The sequence below is a fragment of the Hipposideros armiger genome, unplaced genomic scaffold (assembly GCF_001890085.2).
Source record: "Hipposideros armiger isolate ML-2016 unplaced genomic scaffold, ASM189008v1 scaffold_369, whole genome shotgun sequence".
NCBI lineage: Eukaryota > Metazoa > Chordata > Mammalia > Chiroptera > Hipposideridae > Hipposideros > Hipposideros armiger.
The window spans coordinates 2,101,323-2,121,377 of NW_017731719.1; the positions used below are offsets into that span (position 1 = coordinate 2,101,323).

Consider the following 20,055-nt stretch of genomic DNA (forward strand, 5'->3'; position numbering starts at 1 on the left):
ATGTGCCAGTGGCACTGCTGCTTTAACTGTGTCCCTTTGGTTGTCACCAATTAAATTTGCCACAGGATTTAAACCATTAATGTTGCTTTGTTGATTTTATTCCCTTTATAAAGAATGATAAAGTTCTAGGTTTTTACTACTGGGAACTTGATGCTGTAAACTTTTTTTTTTTACGGTTTTATTGGTTTTGCTTACAGCCTCACTCTACTTCAAAGCTATGTTTCATAGTGTTGCTGTGTAATTCTTCTGTGATCACATCTGATCCATATCACGCCTATATTTAAAACTCCATTGCCTTATTGGCAAAAAATTCAAGCTTTTTAATTTGGTGTTAGAGGCATTTTAGGATCTAACCATGGTTCCATCCATGCCTTTTTCTCTGCCTTAGTATCCATGTAGCTTGATCCTTTTTCTGTGATTGTATGATGTGACACCATACACTGTACCCGTTAATAAGCAATACACTGTAGGTTGTTTGTTTACGTGTCTGTGTTCCCCACAAGACTATGTGAGTCCTTGAAACCGACGTAAGTCCTGGTGATCACTGTGTCCTCAGTTTTCCACTAAATATTTGTTCAGTTGTACTGCAAATGCTTGAGCAGAATTTTAGACATTTTTCCTTTTAACATTTATATTGAGAGTTAAGAGGAACTACATCTTACTAAATGAAGTACAGTACTAGCTGTGTCATCTAACCTCTTATTGCTCCAGTTTGCATCTCTGTATGATGGGCATAATAGCATCCACCTGGTAAGGTTATTGTGAGGATTAAATGAGATGACCCACGTTAGTGCTTGAAACACTGCCTCACACACTCACAGTGTGAGTACACAGTAAATTACTCCCTTCATTATTACCTTGAGCTATCTGTTTCTGTTTTAAATACTAGAAGGTGTAAACAGAAGAGTGGTCTTGATTTGACATTTGGGACATTTCACCTTTCTGGTACATGTTTGGATATATAGACCCAAAAGGGAGGTTTTGTGCTTTAAGTTTTTATGTACCAGTTATTCCTTGGACAATTTTCCAGTGTATCTTTTAAAATTAGCTGTACTGTGGGGATGGTACCTCATTAGATAGATGGTGTGGGGTAAATTAAGTCTTGAGCAAAGCTTAGTCTTTAGAAATAATATGATTGACTAGAGTTAGCTTTATAGGATGTAGGATATTAATATACTTTCCATCAGTGAATTTGGATAGGGTCAACCAGGGAAATAGACTTTGTGGGATGCATAAAATATCTTAAAAACTCTAAGAAGCAGGTCTTGTGGTCAGCAGGTATATGAAGCTTTTTCCCTGTACCCAGCACCTATGAGTAGCTGCAGGGAATTCCACAGCTACTCAAAATATTGGGTTGTCAGAAAAGTCATGACGCATGTTTGCAACAGATGGCTCTAGTTTATTTTTGGAGGTACTAGTCATTTGCATCTATGTTATTGCTATGTTGTTTGACAGCTGACAGTTCTAGCTTCATTCTTTAAAAAAATTGAGCGATTTGGTTGAGTTTTGGAGATTTTACAAGTTGAAGATGGAAGACCAAACTGCATTTTTGCCATATTTTACTGTTTAACTTCCATAAAGGGAAGAACGCGCGTCAAGCTTGTGAAAAGTTGCATAAAGTTTATCGTGACACTGCTCTACAACAGGGGTCTCAAACTGGTGGCCCGCGGGCTGCATGCAGCCCTTGAGGTAATTTTTTGTGGCCCACAATGCTCTGAAATAAAATGAAAATAGAAAAAATTGTTATGAAGAAAATAGCGCTTAGGGGAGATTGCGGCAATACCATACACACAATTCCCTCCTTAACCCTTTAACTACTGAAGACGAGTATACAGGTGGCCCAGTGCTTTTCCTGGGGGCCTGGGGGTGTGTATAAATGTGCTCAGTTCCGGAGACGTTTGAAAGCGATATGTCTGCCACTCTCAGTGTCATGTAATGTAAACAGATCCCAATAGCAAAAAAGTTAAAAAAGAGCACTCGAGTAAAAAAGAATAATTTTAGTTTTATAAATACATTAAATAAAATAAATCTTTAAATAAAAGCAATTATATAGTGTTTTAATTATCCATATTCCTGAACCCTCACTTTAGAATATAAATTTAACAAAATTTGTAAATGTGATGTGGCCCTCGTGAATCTTGCCTGTTGCACCAAATGGCCCGTGTTTTAACTGAGTTTACACCCCTGCTCTACAAGAACATCAGTGCCAACAATGATTCATGAAATTCCGTGCTGGTGATTTTGATCTCAACGATGCTTCTCGGTCAGGGAGGTCCACCAAGGTTGATAACGACAAAATAAAGGCATTTATCGAGTCAAACCCACGTTACACGACATGAGAGATTGCAGAAACATTGAACATCCATCATTCAGGCGTTCATGACCACCTGAAGAAGCTGGGATACGTAAGCAAGCTCGATATTTGGGTTCCGCATGAACTCAAAGAAGTTCATTTCGCGGCGCGTATAAAAACATCTGCAATATGCTCATTAATCATGAGAAAAACGATCCTTTTTTGAAGCAACTAATAACTGGTGATGAGAAGTGGATTGTTTACAACAGTGTTTTGCACAAATGGTCTTGGTCCTGACATGATGATTCGCCTCAAACGACATCGAAAGCAGACATTCATCAGAGGAAGGTTAGGCTCTCAGTGTGGTGCAATTTTAAAGGTGTCGTGTTTTTCGAGCTCCTACCAAGGAACCAAACAATCAAGTTGAATGTGTACTGTCAGCAGTTGGAGAGCTTGAATGAATCTGAGTCCATCATCCAGAAACGTCCAGAGCTTGTTAATTGTAAAAGAGTTGTGTTCCATCGCGACAACGCGAGACCACACACAAGTTTGATCACCCGTCAAAAATTATTGGAGCTGGGATGGGATGTGTTGCCACACCCACCATACTCGCCTGACCTTGTGCTGTCAGACTTGCACTTGTTTCGCTCTCTTCAAAACTCCTTGCGTGGTGTAACATTCAGTTCAGATGAGGCTGTCAGTCAGCACCTTGTTCAGTTTTTCGCAAATGAAGACAGGTCCTTCTGTGAACGAGGAATTAGGAAGCTCAATGAAAGATGGGAAAAGGTTACCGAACAAAATGGGCAATATATCATTGATTGATCTTTGTTCTTTATATAAATAAATGACCTTTGAAAAACAAAAAATACGTCATGACTTTTCTGACAATCCAATATAATAATTTTTTAATCTTCAAAGAACTTTTATTATAATAACTGGGGCAAGAAGTCTGATGTGAATGAGATACTTAGCTGTGTAAGACAGTGGAGGAGCCGCACGTGTTTTTGCACTCCCTGTCCGGACCCCTGGACTGTCTGTTCAGCTTTGCCTTGTGGGCAGTTCTTCTCTTACCTCCACAATATGGAGGCCAGTTTGGATGAGAAAGAAAAGAGGACAGTGGACCAGGAAGCCTTTCCCCCACCTCTGCTCTCAGAACACCAGTAAGATTAGAGGAATGCCGGGACAGCTGTGCCTAGGATATAGTATCTTTAGGAACTTCAGTCTTCCACAGGTCTGTAATCAGCATTTGGAGTGCTGTTACTGAATTCACTGATCTACGTTTTCCTCAGCACCTCTCCATGTATGTCTTCTGTATCTGTAACTAGATTATAATATCACTCCAGATTAGGGCATTTTGACAAAATAATAGGACATTATTTATTGAAAGATTAGAATAAACCAACATTGCTAATTTCACTTAGCTCAGTTATTCCTCATATGGGTGGGAAATATGACCTGTTATAATCCCAAATGATGCAAGTGACACTTGGAGAGGTCATTCCTTGGCAGAGGCCACACCGGTGATGCATGCTAGTGATTGATGCCAGTGTCTGAAACCATTGCAGTATGTGCATCCCATAGAAAGAAGACAGTCATTAGAGAAGACTAATGTGTATGTGTCAGCTACTTTAGGAGGGGTGGCTTGAGGAAGCACGGAACTATTACATGTTCCTGAATGGGAGCCAGTTTAGTTTTATTTTTTTGATTACTTAGTTTGAGAAGATGACATCCAACGAAATGGGTCCAGTTCCCACATCTGTTTGAAATATATACATAGGCAGACCCTATCCTTTTAATGTCAAATTCATATCAGTGGTAATAAATTGTAAAGTATCTGAATGTTTTGTGTTCCTCTTTACCTTAACCAGTATTCGCCCATTTCACAGGAATTCATTTTTTCAATTTTTATTTTGTTTGTTCTATATGTGTTGCAGGGATAGAGAGAAGATAAGAATGGCTTTTTACAAAAAGAATATAAACAGATTAGGCTTTGCTGCATAATCTAGTTGTTAAAACATATATATGGGTATAAAGGTCTAAATGTCGCAGTGGTCTAGTGCCTTAAACCCATATTTTATTTGCGTCTCAACTTGTAACTATGGTGAGCACAGTAGTTGAACTATTTGAATTAAAAACCAAATTGCCATGTTTTCCACAGGATGCATTCAGTTTACTAGCTTATTCAGACCCTTGGAACAGCCCAGTTGGAAATCAGCTTGACCCAATTCAGAGAGAACCTGTGTGCTCAGCTCTTAACAGTGCAATATTAGGTAAGTAAAGCCAAAGCACAAGTCCAACTATTCTCTCAATATTTGAGATGGTATTATTTCTGCTGGCATTTATATTTTGGTAAAATCTTCTACATTTTAAAAATTAAAATGACCTTAAAATATATAAACCTTCCTCCATTATTTGAATTCCAGGTTAAATGGATTCAAATGGAATAAAAACAGCACATTGGGTGCATTTGGGGAAGTTTGGAAATTAGAAATGTGTATGTGGAGGGGAGGGGAGTGGGATTGTGTGTGCGCGCGCGTGTGTACATGTGCATTTCTGGCCTGTGCCTCCCATGTCACAGCTCCCACCATGCTTAAGGTATAGGCACAAGGGGCCTCCAGGTGACTTGGAAATGTCCCATCAGTACCAACCCTTAGAGTCAAATTAATTTGCATGGAAGTTAAGCATATTCAACTAAATGCCCTCACCAAATAAAAAGGGTAGGGGAGGAAGAGAACAGCAATATAGGGAGGCTTCACCAGGGGTGCGCATGGAGTGAGGATTAGAATTTGCTGTCCCCCTCGTTGCTGTTCCTGTGAGCAACAAGGAATATAGTATTTAACACACTTTTTATATGAATTCTGTACCTGTATATTCTGTGTATTTATATATAAATTCTATACGGTTGGCTGACTACATAGAACTATGTTTTAATTTCTGGGTAATTCTTTTCAAAGGTAATTTAGATAAGTGATTTTTCACCTGACTTGAGAATCTAATTCCCTATGTAAAATGGGACTCCAGTTTAGAAGTCGTTTCTGTGCTGTTTTGCCCTGTTAGGTTTGGGGGCTTTTAGCAACATGTTTCTAATTACTTTTGCTAGATTAGAACAGTGCCAAAGAGTAGATCAGAGGATATTTAAACAAGGAGACTTGTAATGAGGGCCTGGGGCTCATATGGCCAGAATGTAAAGGAAGCAATTAAAAGTATTCCTATTTGAGCCTTCATCTGTTTCTTTGCCTTTATAAAGTTCATTTTTGTGTGTTAAGGTCTCATACTGAAGTTTTGGAATAGGGGTAGTGTCTTTATGTTGTTTTCTTAAATTTAGAATTTGTATATAATAAATGTGAATTTTCTGTGTTAATGTGTTGTATTTTCTTTGGTTATAAAAAATTCATTGAGCTCTACTGGTAAACGTAAGAAAACTCAGTAGTAATGCTGGGATTGTGGGGTAAATTATAGTTTACTATAATTGTATTTTTGAAATTGCTACCTTATAGGTAATCATGAAGCCCTAATTGCTTTATATTTAGAGAACACTCAGACTTGGAAAAAATTTTTGAAGAAAAGTGACTAGTTTTCTTATGACTTTTTTTGTATCTTGGGATCTTAAAGGGAAATAAAATTTTAAATATTGCTTGGCACCATTATCGAAAATATATGTACTCTCACACATTGTGCTACATATTTATGTAGGTTCAGCTATAAATAGTGCTTAAAATTATTAAATATATATAACTCCTGCAAAATTAATTATCAAATTGCTGTGGGGTGGGGTCTGTGTGCATATTTGTAAATACTATATAATCTGTAAGTCGTGCTTAAAATTATTAATTGTAATTTCCTGCAAGTTTTGTATCCAAATAAATTTAAGTACTTATAACCAGATGCCTCTCTTGGCCAAAATAAAGTTGCAATAAAGTACCTCTAGATCAGCGGTTCTCAACCTTCCTAATGCCNCCAACCATAAAATTATTTTCGTTGCTACTCTATAACTGTAATTTTGCTACTGTTATGAATCGTAATGTAAATATCTTTTTGTTTTCTGATGGTCTTAGGCAACCCCTGTGAAAGGGTCGTTCAACCCCCAGAGGGGTCGCGACCCACAAGTTGAGAACCGCTGCTCTAGATGCTTACCTTATAGCAAGGTTGCTTCCCTGTAAACCTTCAGGAGACATTTTTTAAAGGATGTTTCCTTTTCAGTGTTATGTTAATTTGAATAAAAATTAAATTCAAATAGACTAATATTCTTGATTCAAGTTAAGGCAGGATTATTTTATAAGTCAATCCTAGTCACCAAAAAACGTTTATCACCATCAAAATTTAGTTACGTAGCATCTTGCCACAGAATAGCCAGTACTTTAATAATCTTAATGCACAGACCACTTTTCAAACCATACTTTTTCATCAGTGTATCTTTTCTTGCATATTTTTGTTCTAATATTCTTAACCCTATATAAATATTTTTTCCTCTTCTACTTTAAATCCTGATCTTGCTTTTTATTTTTGCTTCATTCCTTCTGGAACTTTTCTTTCTCCCACCACATTGCAACCTCAAAACCAAGAGTGGAATTAAGTCACATGGAGCCTTACCAGACGTGAATCACTGCTTTTGCCCTTTGTTGTCAACTATGTCTATGAAAGACTGATTAGTCATTTTATTAACTGTAAATCTACATAAACTTAAAATTTGGACATCTCACAAGGAGAAATGACCAGCTTCTGTGAGTTTGGCCACTTTCACCATTAGTTTGTTTTCATCTTTGGCAAATTTTGGCAATTACATTTGTATTACAACTGTTGACAAATTTCCGGTATGAAGGATCCTGAAAACTTTTAACTCATTGGCAAATTTTAAAATGTTTGACCTATCAATTATAAATTACCTGTCCAAAATTTTGCTCTATCATCTCTCATGGTCACCATCACCCCCATGCTCCCTACCAAATTCACCCCCACACACGCGTGCCTTTTTCTGTTCATGTCAACTGACCTTGGTCAAATAGGAGAGAAATACTAAATATTCCTTATTCCCCTCCTGTAAATATCAGCTAAGAAATTATGTTGCCCATCATAGTTAACATGGAAGTAAAAGAGAGGATCTGACACTTTAAAAAGTCTAATTCTGAAAGAACTTTTCTTCTAGTTGAATACCCAAGTACCCATATTACCTTATCAGAGTCCTACCTCCAAGGCATTATCTGCTTAGAAACTACCTTTGCTAGTTAGGTAGTTAAGAGTGATATATGTGCATTGGTCATTTTGTAAGTAATGCAATATTTTCCTGATAGATTTTTTTTAATGTTTTGCTAATTGCTATTTCCATTTTTAATCATTTTTCCTCAGAAACCCACAATCTGCCAAAGCAACCTCCACTTGCCCTAGCAATGGGACAGGCCACACAATGTCTAGGACTGATGGCTCGATCAGGAATTGGATCCTGTGCATTTGCCACAGTGGAAGACTACCTACATTAGCTATGCATTTAAGGAGCTCACACTTATATTGTGGCATATAGTCAACATGGAAGTAGACCAGCTCTGCTGATTTGAAATTTAGATTTTTTTAATTATGTACTGGGGACAGGTTTTTGTCGCTTTACATTGCTTCCTAGTTTACAGCATGATGCAAATGATTTTCTAACTTAGTGTTAGGAGAAATTATTTTCCATCTTTAACCTCTTAGTTGTCTAAGAGTTAAATATTACTGAATCTCAGACGTTCAAATTGATCATCACAAATCCTTTAAAACAATTACCTAAAAGAAACCAAAAAATCCTGCCTTCTTTGTTGGGGGGAGAGGGGGGAAGGAAATGGAACAAGTTGTGTTGTGTTAGCATGTGGGTGATGTAAACTTCAAATTGGGCGATGTTCCGACCCCCACTCCCATATAAGCATTCAATCAGTGTAACTTGCAAAATGCATAAACATCCGACAGTTTGAATTTATAGTGTTGATGGAAGAAATCATTTTTAATGTGTACTGTAAAACTTGAAATACTCAGGAGCTGAGTGAAGACGTTTGTTGCTACTTACAATCCCAACCTGTTAGTCCCAGTAGTTTTGTTTTAACATGGTCTTTTCAAATTTGTTTCCTGTTTAACTACCAACGACTTCTGTTGTAGGCTCACAAGTTTAACTGTTGTATTATAACAGTATTACATGTCAACGGTGTGGTTATGACCTTTATTTATATAAAAACCAAATATTTAGTCAATTTACCGTGTCTTAATTTAATCTTTGTACACCTTCCATTTTTAAGTGCTTAAATGAGTACTATATTGCAATAAAAATGTAGTGATATAATTAACCAGCCATTAAAAATTTACTTCTACAGATATTAGTGTCAACTGAGTTTATATATTAGGTACTTGCATACTTAATGATTAAATATAAAATTAGAAAATTAAAATGAGTGATTTTTACTATAAATCTGAGTTCTACAACCTAAGACTGCCTTCAGTTTACTGGCTTCTCTGTATTAGGGTCAAATATGATATTGTGAGTGACAGAAAAGGGGAAATGAATCTCCTTATTTTCATACCCAGAGTAAAGCATGTCACTTGCTAGTAAAGCAAACCCCCAAACTAATTAAAATTTAAGCTTTTCAACAGTATAACCCTATCCTTTGGTTGACTTATTTTGTACACTGAGGGTTGAACCTTTGTTAAGAATAGTTATCTACGCTTGGATAGTGCACTTTTTCACTGCTATTTTTCTTGTTTATTTCGTATTTTGTGAAGCCAATTCTCACCAGTAGCACCAAGAAACTAAGGCACCTGAGAGATGCTGTTGAAAACTTTTCCTGGATGTCCATTTCTCCTCCTCCCTGCCATTCCTGCCACACATCCACTGTGGGGAGGGGATGGGGAGATGAGGTGCCCTTACTGGTGTTGCTTGTATTCAATTAAACGGATGAACACAAAAAGAAATGAAAACAATTCGTTTTAAACTGCTGTTTCTTCCAGGACCCTCAAAGACTAACGGCACACCTATACTCCAGAATGATGAAGTGTGACGGGGCACTTCCACAAATTGATTTATGACTGTGTAATGACCCTTGAAAGTGATTTATAAATGATTTATTAGATTTTTTAAGACAAATCAATTTTCCAAACTGTAACTTCTGTACATGCAAAGTTCCTGTTCTTCATTTAGCTTTCATTTACTTAGAAGTTTTTCATCTTTCTGACCATCCACCGTTTTTTAAACCTCTTAGCATTTTGTTTTTTCTGGGTTCCTAGAATAGAAAGTTTGTGCAGTTAGAATATTAGAGATACAAAATTCCCAAGAAACAATTCAAAAATTTTCAAGATCCTCTATGAGTATAAATACTAAAATTAGGTCTATTAGATGTACACATACTATACTGACCTGTTTTTTCAGAAGCAATTAAAATATAGAAGCCATTACAAGAAAAAAGATACTTTGTAATTATTTGAGTATTTATCTTATTAAAAAAGAACATCATTCAACATATAAAACAATCAGAGCCAAGAAAATAAAACTGGACCTTACCCCAACCACTATTCAAAAACTGGGCTGCAGCCTTTTTCACTGGTAACCTCTTGTTGTCAAGAGACAGGAACTTATTTACTAGAAAAGAGTATTATTATATAATTTCTTTATTTGCAGTAAAAAGTGAGAAAAACAGTCCATAAGGAAATTACCTGTAGTTCTGTTGGTTCCTGGACCATATAAAGACTTTTGTATGAAGGCTTTGGCTGCTTGCTGCCTTGAATCTCTCAGATCTTGATCTTTTAGCCTTAGAGCCAAGTAGCTTTTATTCTGGCTGGTGATCAATACAAAAGGTCAAAAAGAATGAGGTTGATAACATGCTTGCTTCAAAATAAGGTATTTTTGTTGTCTCAGAAAGTGGGGGGGCGCGGGACCAAAATCCTGATTTTGTATATGCACAGATAAGATAATGATTAAAACTAAATTACAGGGCTATTTTATAAGAAATAGACTAATATTCACATTTTAGTAGAGCAAATATTGTTTTTATATAAATATCACAATTTGTTTTTCGAAAGAGGATCCAATCTGAAACTAATTAAAATATTTTCCCAAATAAGCCAATACTTTCTCTCAAAAGGTCACTTTTATATCCTACAGAAAAAAAAAGAAGACTTCTTACCCGACAGACTGCACTTTTTGTACTTTAGCTTTCTTGGAATCACTTCCTTTTTCACATTCTTCATTTTTCTTCTGTATATTAACTAAAAAATTGAGTTTTTCTAGTTAGTACTTATGTAAGTATCAGGAGCATTTACTGGAGTTCACATTAAATACCCACTACACACTAATCTGGATGCAGTTTTTATTTGTAAGAAATATCGGGAATAGGCCCAAGCTAAACCTGGCCAGCCCTATTCCCATGCTCTCTAAGGGCCAACAACATTTGACCGCAAATGCAGTTGACACTCCCATAAAAAGTAAATTAGAATAGTTCATACCTTCTTTTAACTTTCCTGGTGATTTCTTTATGCTAAGGGGAGAACACCACAAAAATTGACTGGTATAGCAGATAACAAAGATTATTCAACTTGTTACACAATTTCATCTGGTTTTACAAATAAGATAAACCCCCACTCCTTTCATCACCACAATCCTCAGTTTTTACTCAAGATCAGTTTTAGAAAGCAAGCCACTCCCCAATGCACTACCACCAACTTCCAATCCACAAGCTAGCATGTTCTTGGGCGGGAGTATCTTCTCAGAATTTTAAATTTGAAAGCATATTACCAGGCTTCCAAAGAAGCAGGTTGCTGTGGTTAATGGGAGTTAAGAAAGAATGAGATATAATACATCACTTGAAATACAACGTGAAATGTGAGAGGCCTGCCTCATTTCTTTTGGAGAAACCACAAAGGATTCAACAATTTAAGCACAGAAGTCGAGGACTAGCCTTGAAAAGTCTGGTCTGAGAGTAAAATGTAAACTGACGAAACACTACATGAGACGCCTGCACAGAAGCACTTGCACAGTAGAAAAGCTTTTCAAAGGAGGAAGTAATGGGGTGAGTGGAGAGAACAAAGAGGTGACATTTGGGCTTGGTTTTAAATGATGAAAGGGGAATTGGCCACCAAATACATTGATATGCTTAATGTATCCGAGATCTGAATAACTCCTTAAGTTCTACACAAAATCTAAGAACCACTGACCTAGTAAAAAGATACAAAACTATGCTTCTGAACTTAAAAGCATTAAGAGGAGACAAGGGGGACAGAAAAACGACCAATATTAGGAGTCTAATAAGGTTTGATTGATTCCGCGGGATAGATGAGGAAGAGGACAACTACAGCATCTGGCTTTAAACACTGAGTGGGTGGCAAAGCGACTAAATGAAATCGGGAACAAGGAGGAAGGACAACTTGGGGGCAGGTAAGGCAAGTGTGGGTCAAGCTGAGTTTTAGGAGCCTGTGGACAAGTGTCTGCTACTCCACTAAATGATAAAATTTCAAGACACTTGTTCACCACCATCTACCCAGCCCCTAGTACAATGACAGCTGGTCAACAACTGGTTGAATAAATACTCTGGGATCAGGAACTCAGAAACTAGAGTCAGCCGTGGAAAATGAACAAAAAGAAATGGCAAAAGACTGAAAAGAAGTGAAATACTTCCCTCCACCTATCCCACACCAAATTAAAATACATACTGTGTAGCTTTTTAATGTAGGCTTTATTATTCAATTACATGGATTCAAATAAATGAACTAGTATGTAATTCAAAGATGGGTGTATGTAAGCAAATAATACAATGAGGTGCATTACTTACTTTGTCTGTGGAGCTGTAGTTAACTTCTCTAGAATAGAATCCGGCAGGAGCTTCCTTTTCTTAAAGACATTTAAAAAGTCAAAAAGTGAGGTACATGACAACATACCCTGGGTTGCTTCTGAAGTTAGATTTTAAGCACAGCCTTATCTTAGGCGAGTAAATGAATTAGGCTGACCAAAGTTGTGGGAAAATGGGAATCACAAAACTTATCCCACGTTGTTTGGAAGACCTGGTGAAGACGGGAGAGGGTACCCATTGTATGCCAGCGCTCAGGTCAGAGATCCACATTGAAAGCAGTTAAGTCATGTCCATCTGTAATCAGTTATCTGAACAATTCTATTCTACGGTTTGTACAGCCCTTCGCTTAAACAGCACCTCATTTAAGTCTAACAGCAACCCAGCTGCAGATAAGGAAAGGCCCTCCGCGAGGCCAGATGACTGGTGTCACGGCGAGCTGACTGTCAGAGATGAGAGGAACCATGATTTCAAACTCACAACTCTTCCCACTCCCATTTTCCATCGGTGGACAGCAAAGAATACAAACATCTTTGTTTTCACCGATGTAAGAAGGAATATTAGCGACTGCCCCCCGCACCCCCATATCCTACCAGCCTTTTGGCATCAAACGTGGGAATTCTGCCCTAAGCCGGGTTGTTGTAAAAAGGAGACGCCTCCCTACACTCTAACCTTTTGTTCGATGAACAGCTCCTCGCGTCGCTTCCTCTTCTCTTTCAAAAGTGTTTTATCCCTGGAAGGAAGGGTGACAAGTCAGTGCGGAGACAGACAAGCGGGGACAAGAAAGGACGGTACTGCGGCACGGGGGTAGGCTCCGAACCTGCGCGCCGTCTCCCGAACCCGCCGCTCCTCTTCTCTAGCTTCCGCCTGGGCGCTGGCGAAAGTGAGCTCCTCCGGAGCCTCGTCGTCCAATTCCTCATCCCCTTCATCGTCTTCCTCCAGCGGCTCAGCAGCCGCGCCGCTGCTGGGCTGCCCGAGCAACAGGCCGTGCTCCGCCTCCTCCTCCGAGGTGGGCTGGCCCTCGTCCACCATCGCCGACGCCGACGCCGGGGTGCGGGACGCGCGCGGCCGAAGCTGCACCATGGCCCACGCCGCGCTGGACCGTCTGACCTCTGACCTGGAAGCAGCCCCACGCAAGCCTAGGGTGACGTAAACAGTAAGCGACGCTGGTGTAATCGCCCCCTGCAGGTTCGGAGGCCCCACTGAGAAACGGCAAGCGAGAGGTGGCCCAGACTAGTGGAGGCGCACGCGCAGGACGGGGAGGGCGTGGCCTAAGGGAAGCCTGGGGGCGTTTCCTCGCGGAGGCCGCTGGATTCCTGCCGGCTTGCAGCTGCAGAACACCAGCTGGGAGAGCGAGGCGGGAAGGGGCTTGTCTCCAGGCAGGGAACAGCTATCGTACTGCCTTCTCGGCTGGGATGCTGAGAGAGGGATTGGCTGGGTCCCCGCGATCCTCGAGGCGGGCTGACGCGGGTCACACCATCCGGTGCCCAGAAACTCGGTGAACACAAGCCCCAGTCGCCCTATTGCCGCTTTTTTTTTTTTTTTTTTTTTTTTTTTTTTTAGCCCCGGATCTGCTTGGTTGATCCAGTTAATCTCTATTTGTAGATGTGGCTCTGCCCTTCACTCCGCACTCCCAGAAGTGGCGTTTCAAAGGGAAGAAATGCGCTGTAGCGACAGGACCTTGATGCCTTAAAGTCCTGCTGTCACCGACGAGAATAAGTTGACACAGGTTTAAGTCAATCCTCAGCACCAAACGTATGCTTGGTGACATCGGTCGCCGCTTCTCAGGCTTCGCTGACCACCAGCCCTCTGACTACTGTTTGCCCATGCCTCTGTTCTATTCACCACCGACACCCTCTCTCAGTTTGACTTCCCCTATTTGAATGTAAGCTCTTTGAGAGTAGGCACTCCATCTGGTTCCCTGCTGTAACCCCAGGACCTTGAACAATGTCTGGCCCGTTGCAAATCCTGAGTCTGGTAAAAGAATGACTTCACTATTACTTAGTGAATGCAACCCTAGTACTATTTATTTAATCCCCAAGTATATTTCATTTTTTGGCATACATGGCCCTTCGTGATCTCTCCTCCCACCCATTATGCAACAGTAAATGATTCATCGTTCTCTGAACAAACCAACCTGTTTCACACTTGCCATGCATTTTTACATGCTGTCCCCTCTCCTGATAAACATTCCCCAGTGCGGAACTCTATTTATACCTCGGGCTGACTCCCTTTTAAAAGCCTTTCAAACACTTTAACATCTACCTCATCCCCATTTTGCCCATCTCTAATTGCACTTTCCTCCAAACCTTGCACAATTTTCTCTTCCTGTAGTTTCCACACTGTATAATAGATCACATGACAGTTGTCCCAACCATTCTGGGAACTCCTTGTGGGTAAGATCCATGTCTTACTAATGATAGGAATGACAAAAAATAGTTCTAGAGTGTCTAGCCCTTGGTCAGATAAAAGTTGAAAATTAAAAATATAATCAGACTCTTGGAGACAGTGTGCTGACTTCCATCACTGCTAACACTAGAAAATGTATAAAGTTAACTTGGAGAAACCCAACAACAAACCTATTAGAAGTGAATAATGGCACCTGAAACTAATATAAAAAATTAAAAAAAATGTTTTAAGTGAACGGTGGTATTTTATGTACAAAAACTACATTATAATTATTACAAGAACCCTCAACATACATGCATTGACCCTCCCATGTGAAGTATGAACCAGACCATGAAGGTGCTTGGCTGGCCCTTCAGACTTCTTGTAGGTTATGAGCATCCCTCTTGCCCGTGCAAAGGACCTTCAGGATTTATTAAAAGGTATGACTTGCAAATGCAGTACAAAGTTTTCTGTAACAATGCCTTGTCGTCTATTTCCACAAGAGCCAAAGGTGGGTAACATTAAATGCAGTTTTGTAAGGGGCTGAGGTGATGTGGCCCAGGTGTGTAATCACCCAGGGAGCCCACCTGATCCAAGGGACCTTGATACGAGTGACCTTCCTACACTTTTTACCAAAGGTCGCTCCTCTCAGCCAGGACTTTGATGTTTGTGGGACAGCAGGCATTGCAAGGGCCCTGGTGCTGCATTAGGTGGTGGGGCTTGAGGCAAGAATTGTATTTTTACTACTTTACTCCAAGGTTAAGTCCCATAGGAAACACTCCCTTCAGAATTCAGTGTCTGGGAAAGACTGGCAGACACCACTGTATGTTTATATTGAGAAATAGTTCAGCCATCACCTCTCCCTTTCCTCCTTGGCTGCTAAGAGGGCTAGTGCTAAATTTTAGGCAGCTGTGTTTATCCTTGGAGTCTATATACTTGCATCATTTCTCTCATCCTGACTTTTTTCCTTGTTGTTACTTTCCTATTCCTTCCTTGCATGAGTTCTTATTGTATCCCACAGACTTTGAGCTAAAACAGCCAATCAAGGTAAACACTGAAAAGAAAAAGTCCCCCAAAAAGATATCTCTTGGGGATACATCTTTATACAATAAATTACCTACTGTAGAGAGTGGTTTTATTTTCCTCCAAAACTTGTACAAAAATCAGAAATACCAAGGTTTTACCCCTCTATTTATATCTTTGCCCAAAAAGCAATAATACAGTTGAGATTAACTACATTTTTAAGACAATCTGATTACAACTTTTTCTCCTCCCAATAACAAACCAAACACATCAGAGTTCAAACCAAATAACATGCATTAACTTTACAGTTCTCTGACCTCCTGTAAATACATTTGCTATTGTTATGTCTAAGGCCCTATCACTTATTAACAGGTTGGACCCCAGCCAGGGAATCAGAGGATATTTTTAGATCTTCCAGTATTCATCTCACCATCCACCAGATTATCTCCTGTTTGTAGCCTGGTACTTAGATGCACTATAATTTCTTCCTTCCCAGGACAATTAAGAAACCGTTTCAGTTTCATGAGGAGCAAGGGCTTCAGGAAGAGTCTTTCCACAGGGCCCCTGGAAATGAAACCTGAAACAGAAGGACAAATACAGCTGTTAGGAGTAAATCAACATACTACGTCAGCAAATTACACATTTCTTTTTTTTTTAAGATTTTTATTAAAAAATATAGCTAACATACCATATCATATCAGTTTCAGGTGGACACCATAGTTGTTTAACATTTATATACCTAAAGAAGTGATCGCCATGATAAATAAGTCCAGCAACCATCTGACACCGTACCATGCAATCACAATATTATTGACTATATTCCCTATGCTGTATGTTAAATCCCCATGACTTATTTGTTTTATACCTGAAAGTTTGGACCTCTTAATCCCCTTCACGTTCCCCCATTCCTTTTAAAATTTATCAATTACAGCTGACATTCAATATTATATTAATTTTAGGTGTATAGCATAGTGGTTAGACATTTATATAATTTAAGAAGTGATCCCCGACTAGTCTAGTACCCACCTGGCACTATACATAGTTATTACCATATCATTGACTATATTCCCTGTGCTTTACTTTACATCCCCATGACTATGTTGTAACTACCAATTTGTGCTTTTTAATCCCTTCACCTTTTCACCCTGCCCCCAAACCCCTCCCACCTATCACCCCAACAAATCTAGTACCCATCCGACACCCTACATAGTTATTACAATGATATTGATTATATCCTTTATGCTACACCCTACATCCCCATAACTACTTTGTAACAACCAATTTGTACTTCTTAATCCCTTCCCCTTCTTTCATCTACACCCTAATCCCCTCCCATCTGGCAACCATCAAAATGGTCCCTGTATCTATGAGTTTGTTTCTGTTTCATTTGTTTGTTTATTTGGTTTTTAGATTCCACATATAAGTGAAGTCACACTGCATCTGGCTTTCTCTGTCCAATGTACCCCACTCAGCACAATTCCCTCCAGGTCCATCTATGCTGCCGCAGATGGCAAGAAGCCATTCCCTTCCCTGGCTGAGCAATATTCTATTGTATATATGGACCACCTCCTCTTTAACCACTCATCCATCAACAGACACCCAGGCTGCCTCCACATCTTGGCCATTGTAAACAATGCTGCAATGAACATATGGATGCACACGTCCCCTCAAAGGAGCATTTTGGGTTTCTTCACATAAATACCCCAGAAGTGGGATTACTGGGCCTTCTTTGTCTCTTTTTATATAGCCTTTGTTTTAAAGGCTATTTTGTCTGGTATAAGTATTGCTACCCCAGCTTTTTTTGGGTTTTTTTTCCATTTCCATTTTGATAAAATATCTTTTTTCCATCCCTTTCCTTTCAGTCTGTGTGTGTCTTTCAGTCTGAAGCAAGTCTTGTAGACAGCATATGTAAGGGTTTTGTTTTCTTATCCAATCAGCCACCCTATGATTTTGATCAAAGCATTTAATCCATTTACATTGAAAGTAATTGTTGATAGATATGTAACAATTGCCATTTTATTATTCATATTTTTATTTTATTTTATTTTATTTTATTCTGTCTTAAAGAAGTCCCTCTAACATGTCTTGTGATACTGGTTTGGTGGTGATGAACTCTTTTAGCTTTTTCTTGTCTGGGAAGGTCTTTATCTGTCCTTCAATTTTAAATGATAGCCTTGCTGGGTATAGATCCTGCTTTTCATCACTTTGAGTATTTCCTGCCAATCCCTTATAGCTTACAAAGTTTTTGTTGAGAAATCAGCTGACAATCTTATGGGAGCTCCCTTAAAAGTTACTAGTTGCCTTTCTCTTGCTGCTTTTAGGACTCTCTCTTTCTTTATCCTTTGCCATTTTAATTATAATGCACCTTGGTGAGGGCCTGTTTGAGTTCATCTTGTTTGGGACTCTGGCCTTCCTGGACTTGTATGTCTATTTCCTTTGCCAGGTGAGTAAAGTTTTCAGTCATTATTTCTTCAAATATGTTCTCAATCCCTCGCATTCTCTCTTCTCCTTCTGGTACCCCTATGATGTGAATGTTTTTACGCTTGATGTTGTCCCAGAGGTCTCTTAAACTCTCCTCATTTTTTTGCATATTTTCTTTTTCCTATTCCAGTTGGATGTTTTCTGCTACCTTGTTTTCCAAATCGTTGATTCCATCCTCTGCTTCATCTAGTCTGCTGGTGATTCCTTCTAGTACATTCTTCATTTCAGTTATTGTATTCTTCCCTTCTGAGCGGTTGTTTTCTATGGTTTCTATGTCCTTTTCTATACTTGCTATCTCTTTGTTGAATTTCTCACTGAGTTCCTTGAGCATCCTTATAACCATTGTTTTGAACTCTGTCTCTAGTAGGTTGCTTGCTTCCATTTCATTTAGTTCTTTTTCTGGAGTTTTCTCCTGTCCTTTCATTTGGGATATAATTCTGTTTCCTCATTTTGGCTGCCTGTGTTTGTTTCTATGCATTAGGTAGGTCTGCTAAATCTCTTGCCATGTGGCCTTATGTAGTAGGTACCCCGTGGGGCCCAGTGGCATAGTCTCCCTGGTCACCTGCTCCAGATGCTCCAGGAATGTGCCTTGTGTGGGCCGTGTGTGCCCTCCTGTTATATTTGAGCCTTGATTACTACTGGCCATCAGTGGGCAGTATTAATCCTCAGGCTGATTGGCTGTGGGGTTTGGCCACATCCACAGCTTATGGGCTGCTGTGTGAGGGCTTACCCACTAAATGGGATTTGCTCCAGCAGGCTCTTGTGCCTGTTGAGACCACCCTTTGTGTGTGCCACTTGTAGAGCTAATTGGGTGGTGCTCTGCTGTGGTCTGAAGCCAACTTCCAAGTATGTTGGCTCTGGGGCCTCTTGGGAGGGGCTCTGGTACAGGCCCAGGTCACCCACTGCCTGTGATTGGACGGGGACTACCTGGTAGGAGTTACAAAGTAACCCACTTTTAGTGGTTAATGTAATTATCCAATTTAAAAATATGTAATAAACTGCAAAAACATAGCTGTTAAAACAGGGCTATTTCTAGGAAAACTAATTGAACACTTTGGAAAGACAGAGAGAGTCACTAAAAATAATTCTGTTAAATTAGTTGTAGGTGGAAAAGATTGCATCACAAGTTTCTTTTTGTGCGTTTTCTCCACTTAAAAAAAGAAAAATCAAAACCAGAAGTTGTAATCCAGTGTTTTCCAAGATTTTCTGATGATAAAAGTCACCCGTGTCACTTGTTAAATATACAAATAAACAGCCCTAGAAATTCTGACTCAGGAAATGTTAGAGTGGGGCCTCGGGATCTGATTTTCTGGGTTGTCTGTTTTGTTTTATAAAATAACAGCTGGGGTGATTTTTATCTTCAGGGAAATTTGGGGAACACCAAGAGGATTATGAGTGTGATTTATGCTAGAAAGGTGAGCTCCAATCAGCTGATTCCTAGTCAAAGAAAGGCCCCTAGCTCTATTAAAGAAAAAAAAGCAAATAAATGTACATTTATGCTTTAAGTGAAAATAAAATATTTCAGGCATCTATGTGTCCTTTTCTTATTATTCTTGCTTTAAATGATTTTTTTAAAAAAATCAACAGACCACTAGGGGTCCAAATGCAGGACAAAAAGGGCCCCTACTACTGACCCTTGATAATTCCATTATGTAGGGCACTAGACTTCCCTGTCAGATGTGGTCAACTATAAATTATTGGGTTGTCAGAAAAACATGACGCATTTTTGCAATGAAAAACATAGAAAAAATATGTCATGACTTTTCCGACAACCCAATAAAAGAAGTTACCTCTTTACACTTTTTTTTTTTAATTGGGGAATTGGGGGATGGGAACAGCGCTGGGGATTTAGGGGAAGGGGAACAGACAAGTTGCTGTTGTTTTCTTCTTCAGTCTAGTTGTGGAGGACGTTGCCTCACTGGCCCGAGTTGGCACCATCATTGCGCTCTTCCTGGGCGAGATCAGTCGCCGGCTTCTGGACGGCTGCTCACAGCGGCTGCTGGCCGCTCACACTGGCTGCTGGCTACACACGGTAGCCCATGGCAACCCACTGCCACAGGGGCTGCCGCCTACGCCGTC

General features: G+C 39.5%; 3 protein-coding genes across 5 annotated transcripts in view; 1 reads left to right on the forward strand and 2 right to left on the reverse strand.

Moving 5' to 3' along the window:
* RANBP9 (RAN binding protein 9) overlaps positions 1-8,904 on the forward strand; it is a 73,129-nt gene extending 64,225 nt beyond the window's left edge. Inside the window, exons 12-13 of the mRNA XM_019662182.1 lie at positions 4,452-4,563; positions 7,637-8,904. Coding sequence (XP_019517727.1) covers positions 4,452-4,563; positions 7,637-7,767 — 243 coding nt within the window. The 3' untranslated portion in view covers positions 7,768-8,904. The remainder of the gene's footprint in view (positions 1-4,451; positions 4,564-7,636) is intronic.
* Positions 8,905-9,355: 451 nt separating this feature from the next.
* NOL7 (nucleolar protein 7) lies at positions 9,356-13,587 on the reverse strand. The gene is made up of 8 exons (XM_019662187.1): positions 12,905-13,587; positions 12,757-12,817; positions 12,070-12,128; positions 10,748-10,779; positions 10,429-10,510; positions 9,959-10,080; positions 9,807-9,884; positions 9,356-9,528 (listed from the first exon to the last, which is right to left on the reverse strand). The coding sequence occupies exons 1-8, from the start codon at positions 13,165-13,167 to the stop codon at positions 9,458-9,460; spliced, it is 768 nt and encodes a 255-aa protein (XP_019517732.1). The 5' UTR covers positions 13,168-13,587; the 3' UTR covers positions 9,356-9,457.
* A 1,130-nt stretch (positions 13,588-14,717) lies between these two features.
* The window catches only part of SIRT5 (sirtuin 5), a 31,117-nt gene continuing 25,779 nt past the window's right edge, over positions 14,718-20,055 (reverse strand). For all 3 annotated transcript variants that reach the window (XM_019662184.1, XM_019662185.1, XM_019662186.1), the window contains exon 8: positions 14,718-16,072. In XM_019662184.1, the coding sequence (XP_019517729.1) occupies positions 15,997-16,072 (76 nt within the window). In that variant the 3' untranslated portion in view covers positions 14,718-15,996. The remainder of the gene's footprint in view (positions 16,073-20,055) is intronic.

What these genes read in the sequence shown, in the direction of transcription:
- NOL7 (XM_019662187.1), bottom strand. Translation starts at nt 13,167, where the DNA reads ATGGTGCAGCTTCGGCCGCGCGCGTCCCGCACCCCGGCGTCGGCGTCG. An exon ending in ACTACAGCTCCACAGACAAA is followed by an intron (nt 10,780 to 12,069) that starts GTAAGTAATGCA and finishes TTCTCCCCTTAG; the next exon opens with CATAAAGAAATCACCAGGAA. An exon ending in CAAAAAGTGCAGTCTGTCGG is followed by an intron (nt 10,081 to 10,428) that starts GTAAGAAGTCTT and finishes ATTGATCACCAG; the next exon opens with CCAGAATAAAAGCTACTTGG.